Source organism: Plectropomus leopardus, chromosome 10 (assembly GCF_026936395.1).
Source record: "Plectropomus leopardus strain MGB_pleo_1.0 chromosome 10, ASM2693639v1, whole genome shotgun sequence".
Taxonomy (NCBI): domain Eukaryota; kingdom Metazoa; phylum Chordata; class Actinopteri; order Perciformes; family Serranidae; genus Plectropomus; species Plectropomus leopardus.
Window position 1 is genome coordinate 37,562,650 of NC_142185.1, and position 9,021 is coordinate 37,571,670.

Sequence of the window (9,021 nt, forward strand, 5' to 3'; positions counted from 1 at the left end):
AATTATTCACAAAAATATCAGAATTCATTTCTGTAAAATCAACAGTTTAATAACTTTTATTTGAACTGTTTTATATCGTTTTATTTTACTCTCTCATGTGTAGCTCCTTTAGCTCAATGTTTGAACTTCTTTTAGTGTTTTAACTGACATTTTTAACATTTTTAGTTTGTTTTTAAAAATGCTATAGAAATAAAGTTTATTATTATTATTATTATTATTTACAAAAAGAAAACAAACACATAAACCAAACACTCTTTAACAAATGCTTACACCTTTTCATATAAATTTATTATAATGGAAACAAGTTTAAAAAGACAAAAAGAAAGAAAATACCTGTTTTCTTTTGTAGATTTCAACGTATTATTCCAAATGTTATCTTAATATTATAAACCTTTTCTGTTAGTATTAGTTGTGTTTGCAGAAAAAACTCGACTAAAAGTCCTGCATTCAAAATATGTGCAAAAGTACAATCATCATCCTAACCTCATTCTGCAGAAAAATCAATAATTTATCATTATATTATTATTAATATTATTGTGGTAATGAGCTCATTTTAATGACTTTATTAGACTATAATCATACATCACTACTTACTACTGATTATATTTTGTATCAATAATCTGAATAAAGGTGTCAGATGAATGTATAAATGCAGGAAAAAGATATCTTCTTATAATCATAATGACTATATCTACTTTAACCATTTATGTTACGATAAATCTATCAAAATGAGATTTGAAGCCTTTATGTGTAAATTACAGTGAAGTTTGGAGCTGAATCACATCACACCTCATATATTTTTACATGTTCACATCGAAAAATATTCAAGAGGGAAACATATTCTTTTATTTTAACTTGAAAAATGAAATTTCCTCGACGACATATTCTGGTCATATTCTGAAAGCTTTGATTCTAGTGTCATTTTTGTAATATTATAGAAATAATGCACTACATATGTATTATTTTATTTTGTGATGATTAGGATTTTAGTGTGATTATTGTTTTATAATTTAACAAGCTGCACGGCACATGATGATGATTTATGTTCAGTTTTATACAGGCTGAGTGGACTGACGCGATATTAAAAACTTTATTGACACTGAGCTGCTTCAGGCTGCTGATTTATTTGACGACTCAAATGAAGAGATGAAAAGAGATAAAGAGAAGAAGAAGAAGAAGTGACTGATCTCTGCATCTCGGCCTCAGTGCACAGGAATTCCCCAGGTGAATCTAGGCTCCGCCCCCTACCTGTCCAACACTCCCCCGTCACACACACACACATTTCACGGTGACTTTATGAACATCAGAGAGCTCACCTGTTCTGATGTGAACTGCTTGAGTTTTTGTGATGCAGTAATATAAAGTAACTAAGTACATTTACTCAGGTACTGCACTGAAGTAATCATATACTTCAGTTTATGTGCACAGCTGAGGTACTTTTCATGCCACTTTCTATCTGATAGCTTTAGTTACTTCACAGACGGAAACATTTAAAGGTTTGATAAAATGTGTTCAGTGATAAAAAGATTAGATAGATATAAGTTTAGCAAAAACTATTAACATTAAAATAATCATTTAATCGATGACTGAAAACTAATGTGAAATTGTTTTGATAGTCAAAGTGATTTTTGACTTTAAAAACATGGTTCCATCTTCACAAACTCCCCTTTGAATAAAGTTAATCATAATGTAATGTTTTAGTAATTTTGTTAATTGATGTAATATTTTAGATCCGATTAATAATCATCATCATTCATCATTGTAATGTGGAATAGGCATAATATTAAGAATTTTAATGTATCAGAATTTTAATGTTAATTATTGTAATCTCTTAGTAATTATGTGAATAATTAAAATGTTTCAGCAGTAGTGTTGAGGTTAGAGAAATCAATCATCAGATTAATCTGTGACGAAAATAATCGACAGTTAATACCTGAAGATGAGCTCCGCCTGAACCAACGACGACAGCAAAATCCTGCTTTTACCAGAATAATCGAGCCGTAAGCACGAATGATGATCCGTCTGATCCGTCTCCACTTTAAACGCTGCTTCCACTGATCCTTTAGTCTCACACAGAGCCCAAACGTCCTCCACAGAAACCGTGTCCTCGAACACAACACAGGTCCAAAAACCCAGACAGACCCAGAGACAGATCCAGAGACAGACCCAGAGACAGACCCAGAGACAGACCCAGAGACAGATCCAGAGACAGACCCAGAGACAGATCCAGAGACAGATCCAGAGACAGACCCAGAGACAGACCCAGAGACAGACCCAGAGACAGATCCAGAGACAGACCCAGAGACAGACCCAGAGACAGATCCAGAGACAGATCCAGAGACAGACCCAGAGACAGACCCAGAGACAGACCCAGAGACAGACCCAGAGACAGATCCAGAGACAGACCCAGAGACAGATCCAGAGACAGACCCAGAGACAGATCCAGAGACAGACCCAGAGACAGACCCAGAGACAGACCCAGAGACAGCTGAGTCCAAAGAAGTATCAGAACAAGAGTCTTTATCTCGAACATTTTGGGATTCATTAAAGTGAGACACTGAGTTCATGATCGCAGACTCTGTGGGTTCAGTCGTGTCTCAGCCTGCTGGATCTGATCCAGGTTCAGATTTAAACCTGGATTATTTGGGCTTTAGCTGCTCTGAGGCGGATCCACTCACGACAGAGTCGATCCATCGTTTCATGTCTCAGTGACATCGACGGGCGGCGCGCTGACTGAAACTGACGCCTTCGGTCTTTTACATACATCTAACTACAGATGACAAATTCCACATTCAAGATCACACAGTCTCGAAACACTTTGTCACTATCGACTTTGGCACGTGGCTCGAGACGGGTTTCAAAACGTCACGTGATCGTTATTAAACCGATTTTTAACAGATCCATGTGCCGAACCCCCACAGAGTTTCAGGCCGCGGGAAACGCGGGCGTTAGAGGTGTTGTGTTCTGGCGAGGAAGAAGAGGGAGATTTGTGCGAATAGAGGCTTTTGGGCTGGAAAAGGGAGCGTTCACAAAAACAATGATAAACGGGTGCAATGCAAGCTTCTACCAGCAGATGCCAATGTAGAGCCAACAGGTTTCGAAACGTTTCAAAAGGTTTCAAAGCACTGAAACATTTTAAAGTGCCAAATGTTCCATCTCTACATCTAACCCCATCCTTTAAAAGGATTCTCAAAACCACACCTCCCTAATTATCAAGGACTTTTCAAAGAATTTCAAGGCCCTAAAACTCAGGATCCAACACAGCACAGTTTGAGACACGAATCATTATCACAGTTTTACTAACTTAAAAACTTTTCCAGTCCTGGAGCTCTCTATTTGCAAATTCCTTTACTTTTCCAGGTTTTTCATGACTGTAATGAAACCTGTAAACATTAACGTTTCAGATTTTGTGTCCATCGGTTCATAGAGATTACTATTTATTATTGATTTATTCACACAAATAATTTACGTTTGGTTTTTGAGACGTTTTTTCAGCGGACTTTTTAAAATTTGGATTAAATGTTCTGGATGAAAATCTCTTTAACCTCTTAACCTTTATAAAAAACACACAACAGACGCTGAGACCTCTGCTTTACAGTCGTCACGCCCTCGACTTTAATACTGCAGCTAAAGTGTTTTACACACACACACACACACACACACACACACACACACACGCTGAGGTAATAACAGTACCCGTGTAAACACTCGGCACTAATGGCCCGTCTGTGCACACACACTCTGTCAGTAACTGATGGTGGTGTTTCTGCTTTGATGGTGTGTGTTATTTTTGGAGGCAGGTTGAGACAGGAAGCTGCTGCTCAAAACACACACACACACACACACACACACACACACACACACACTGAACAGGTACAGACTCAGGTGTGCCTCTCTGCTGTCTTTATGTTCTCACATTTTTCTACAAACCACTCGGTGAAGAATTTAAACTGAATACTACAATACCCATGAGCCTCAGCTGCTGCTGTCACTCACAGCTGTTAGTATTATTCACTGATGCAGATTTGCAAAATAAGTACTTTTACTTTTGGTACTTCTGTGCGTTTCATTTCTAATGCATTTTTGATTTGTCTCAGATATGTATGTGTGTGTTTGTATATTGACACATGAAACATTAGTTTCCTGAAAATCTATTAAAATGTAAAAACCAAAAAAGATTATGAAAAATGTTTTTTTTAATTAAACATTTTTTCCTATTTTTTATGATTTTTTTTGCGTGTTTAGATATTAACACATGCAGCATTTGTTTCCTGAAAATGTAATAAAGTGCAATAAAATCAACACACGTGTTTTCCTTCCCTCAGTTTATTTTTCTTTCAAATTAAGAGACAAATTAAAAGAAACTCCGTCGTCTCATCCGCGACTTTACAAGCAAACGAAGAGCGTCCAGCTCCATTTCTTAAAAATATAATAACAAGCTTAAAGCAGCAGGAGCTTGTCCTCTGAAGGCGTCCTCTGGAGACAGACGGAGACAATCGTCCTCCTGGTAAAGTGCAACAAGTCCAACTGAGAGAAGCTGAAGACGGTCAGACGGGTCAGAGGTCGCGGCCGAGCGTCGTCACACCGACAGCAGCAGGAAACATCGCCATCGCTCCTCTTCATCGTCAATGATCGCGTTCGATTGATCGGCTGTCCAGCTCACTGTCAAACATCAGCTGAGGACTTTAAATACGCGTTTGTCTCCGTCAGAGCGCAGCACGTTTATGAGCCTTGATTTCGTTTCTTTTGACAGCAAAGATTCATTCAAACGTCCCGATTCGGATTTTTCTCGTCAGTTTAAAGAGCCGCTGACATCAGTTTTCTGACGTCACGCTACCGAAAAACTCTGCTGCGTCTTTTGTTGTTTTTGTTGTTTTGCAAATATTTCTCATTGTATCAATGGTGTTCAGACGCACGCGAAGTCTGCAGCCTGCAAAACTCCCAAAAACACAGTTTATCACATTACAAGAGAAAAAAAGTGTGGATTTTTTGGGATTGCTGCTGAAAACTGAAGCTATTCTGCAGTTTGTTGACTCTTCAAACTTTATGTTAATGTTTGGTTTCATCAGTAAAAACAGGTGAAACGCAGCTTTTCTGTCACTCTACTGTTGAACAGCAGAGAAACTCACATGATCAATAACTGGAGGTGTTAAAGATCCTCGGTGATTTTACTGAAGCAGACTGAATGAATCTTTTGTTCCTGACAGAACTGATGCTTCAGTCTCTCACAAAAACAAGACTTTTATTGTGAAAAGTTTAAGGCTCAGCTGATTGTTAACTTGTGCAATGGGAGTTTCAAAATAAAATGAAAGATTTAAAGATTTGTTGATGTGATGTGATGAAATTTGTCACGCCTGCTCTTTAAATAAAAATAAACTTTTCTGAAAAAGTGAAAAGAACTTTTGAAATAAATATCAGATGCACTTAAACTGAAGCGTTTCCCCCAAACATGATCCTCAACCTAAAAGTCTGTATTTAATTCATTTCATTTTAACATTGCATATATCTTTTAATGTATTTATTTACTCATATATATATGTGTGTGTGTGTGTGTGTGTGTGTGTGTGTACTAGAATAAGAAATAAAAATTTCAGTTGAGTATAAAAGCTGTGTTTCTGTTTGACTTTTTATTTTTCTCTGCAGCTGTTTTTAGATTTTATTGGTCTGTTTACTAAATTAAAGGTGACTGTTTGTATTCATATTGTATATTCTGGACTGTTTTTCTGTCTGTAGCTGCTGATGGTCCTCAGTGTCCGTGACTTCTGTGTTCAGATTATTATTGTTGTTAATCATAATAATAATAATGACGATGATGATGATGATGATGTGAAGTTGCTGCCGTCGGTGTGACGCGGTCCACACAGTGATGATGATGTCACTGTGAGGGTGATGATGTCACTGTGAGGGTGATGATGTCACTGTGAGGATGATGTCGTGGTTTTCTTCTCCTCCTCTTGTCTTCGTTCGGGAAATGTGACGCTGTGTAACTCGCCGTTTGTGTCGTTGATCCAAACGTCCGTCAGTTTATTGATCGGTCCGTCTCTGCAGCACTCTGCGCGTGTGTGTGTGTGAGTTACTGGTTTCCATGGTGACGGGGAAAGATGCTCAGATGTTCCTTCGGTTGATGCTGCAGTTTTTTGTTAAAGAGGAGTGTTTCTGAAACACGCTGATGACATCATCTCTAAAGGCCCAGCGACTTACGTACGATCTTCTGGGCGAGTTTGTAGAACTGCTCTCGGTCCTCACGCCACATTTTGGAGGCGTCCACGTTCGCCCCGCTTTCATCGTTCGGCTCTGAGAGGAGAGGAGACCACAGTGTGTCAGTCTTAATCGACTGTCTCTTTAAGAAATTTGGGCCATTTTTGTTCTTTTAAAACTTTTTTGCAATTTTTAAAGAAAAAGAAAATTGGAGAATCCATTTTACTTTTTTTGTGATTTTTTTAATAAAAAGGTTTTGGTGATTTTTTTTTCTTTTAAAAAATCTGACCTCTCTTTTTTTTTTACAGAAAAAAAGGACAGTTTTTGTCATTAAAATTTAACTAATTTTTAAAGTAAAAAATTTGGTGAGTATTTTTAAAAAAGGAAAACAAAATTGTTTTTTTTTTTTCCTTTTAAAAGTTTTGGCGATTTTTAATTTAAGCGTGTGGTTGTACCTGCCAGCATGCTGACCACCGACAGCAGGATCTTCTCCACACTCTGAACCGGACTCCAGCGCTCCGCACTGCTCTCGTAACCCATCGGATCGTCTCCGGGAGCGTGAAGGATCGAGATACACACACGACCGTCCGGATAGACTGCAGGAGGAGAGAGGAGGAGGAGAGAGGGGGAGGGGGAGGAGAGAGAGGAGGAGGAGGAGGAGAGAGGAGAGAGAGAGGAGGAGAGAGAGGAGGAGGAGGAGGGGGGGGAGAGAGGGGAGAGAGAGGAGGAGGGAGGGGGAGGAGGAGGAGAGGGGGGGAGGAGGAGAGAGGGGGAGGAGAGAGGAGGAGGAGGAGAGAGGAGGAGGAGGAGGGAGGAGGAGGAGGAGGAGGAGGAGAGAGGGGAGAGGAGAGAGGAGGGGAGAGGTGGAGGAGGAGGGGAGAGGGGGAGGAGGAGAGAGGGGGAGGAGGAGAGAGGAGAGGAGGAGGAGGAGAGAGGGGAGGAGGAGAGAGGGGAGGGGAGAGGGGGGGGAGGGAAGAGAGGAGGAGAGAGGAGAGAGGAGGAGGAGGAGAGAAGAGGAGAAAGAGGAGGAGAGAGGAGGAGGAGGAGAGAAGAGGAGAGAGGAGGAGGAGAGAGGAGGAGGAGGAGGAGAGAAGAGGAGAAAGAGGAGGAGAGAGGAGGAGAAAGAGGAGGAGGGAGGAGGAGGAGGAGGAGGAGAGAAGAGGAGAAAGAGGAGGAGAGAGGAGGAGGAGGAGGAGGAGAGAAGAGGGAGAAAGAGGAGGAGAGAGGAGGAGGAGGAGGAGGAGGAGAGAGGAGGAGAAAGAGGAGGAGAGAGGAGGAGGAGGAGGAGGGGAGAGGAGAGAGGAGGAGGAGGAGGAGGAGAGAGGAGAGAGGAGGAGGAGAGAGGAGGAGGAGGAGGAGAGAAGAGGAGAGAAGAGGAGAAAGAGGAGGAGAGAGGAGGAGGAGAGAAGAGGAGAAAGAGGAGGAGAGAGGAGGAGGAGAGAAGAGGAGAAAGAGGAGGAGGGAGGAGGAGGAGGAGGAGGGGGAGGAGAGAGGAGGAGAGAGGGGGAGGAGGAGAGAGGAGGAGAAAGAGGAGGAGAGAGGAGGAGGAGGGAAGAGGAGGCGTTAGCGTGGAGCTTGATGTGTGTTCAGCATGAATTGGTCAGGGCACCTGGAGAAGATGATGATGGTTTTTTGTGTGTTCAATAGTTGAAATTTCTCCTCTTTTTTCACAGTTAAATATATTTTTTGTTAAAAGTTGATTTTTTTCTGTTTCGAGTGAAATCAAATTACTTCTTTTTGCAAATGTCGACAATCTGATATCGAAAGTTAAGACCAAGAAGAGTTTTTGGTCGAATGTTTTTTTCGTGCGCTGACTGAATCTTTTCGGTTGAAAGTGGAGACGTTTGTTTCCTGGCGCTCCTCTTCAGACTGCAAAGACGGTTTCTGAGACTTTTTCTGAACTCTCTGAAAAGAGACTTTTTTAGACGTTCGGACACAAAGACGCTGAATCCGTCTGTCGTCTCAGAGAGTTTTCACACTCTCCGAAGTCTCAGCGTGCGCGAGTGTTTCCGTCAGGTGAGGCAGGAGAGCAGAGATTATCACAGAATCTGGTTCATCGGCGGCGAGTCGTCGGGCTGTTACCAGTGTTTCCTGTTGGCTCCTGTCATGGCGGCGCTACAGGTCTGAACAGCTGCTGATTCGGCAGGAATCAAACCGTCGACATCAGTTATCTTTCTGCTCAATAAAAGCTTCAGAATGTCAGGATGAAGGTGATGATGATGATGATGATGAAGACTGTTTCTGCAGTCAGACGTGTCGTGTGTGTGCGGCTCTGCGGCTGTTTGTTGATGCGGGATCAGACGCTGCAGTTGCAGCAGCAGGAAGTTCAGCTCGGGGCCATGCGGGCGTGATGATGGTGGTGGTGGTGATGATGATGATGATGATGATGATGATGATGATGATGATGATGATGATGATGATGATGACGGGTCGCCCGCCAGCACCCCGTCCTCTAATCAGAGCGGAGCGTGCTCAGACCGTCTCCCTGCTGTGACATCATGGCTCAGGCTGCAGGCCACTAATCACGGCGCTAATGATAGCACGCTAACAACATGCTAACAGCACGGCGTGTCCCAACAGGTCAAATGACGGTTTAGAGACCAACACAGAGGCTCAGCAGGCTTCTGCTGCTACCGAGACGCCACAGGACTGATTCTGAAGCCGAACATGTGAAGTTCTGCTGATCACTACACGAAGAGATCAGTAAACAAAACATACATACAATAAATAAAACACGGGACGTACTGTTGGGGTGGAACATGTCGCAGGTGAACCTCATCTTTGGAGGACTGAGAGGATAATCAGAGGGGAAGCTGAGGACGG

General features: G+C 41.8%; 1 protein-coding gene across 1 annotated transcript in view; it reads right to left on the reverse strand.

Annotated features, from left to right (window-relative positions):
* Positions 1 to 4,310: 4,310 nt before the first annotated feature.
* ube2g2 (ubiquitin-conjugating enzyme E2G 2 (UBC7 homolog, yeast)) overlaps positions 4,311 to 9,021 on the reverse strand; it is a 13,812-nt gene continuing 9,101 nt past the window's right edge. The window contains exons 4-6 of the mRNA XM_088083827.1: positions 8,944 to 9,021; positions 6,654 to 6,794; positions 4,311 to 6,294 (exon numbers count right to left, since the gene is read on the reverse strand). The exon at positions 8,944 to 9,021 is cut by the window's right edge and continues 41 nt beyond it. Of these exons, the coding sequence (XP_087939953.1) occupies positions 6,182 to 6,294; positions 6,654 to 6,794; positions 8,944 to 9,021 (332 nt within the window). The 3' untranslated portion in view covers positions 4,311 to 6,181. The remainder of the gene's footprint in view (positions 6,295 to 6,653; positions 6,795 to 8,943) is intronic.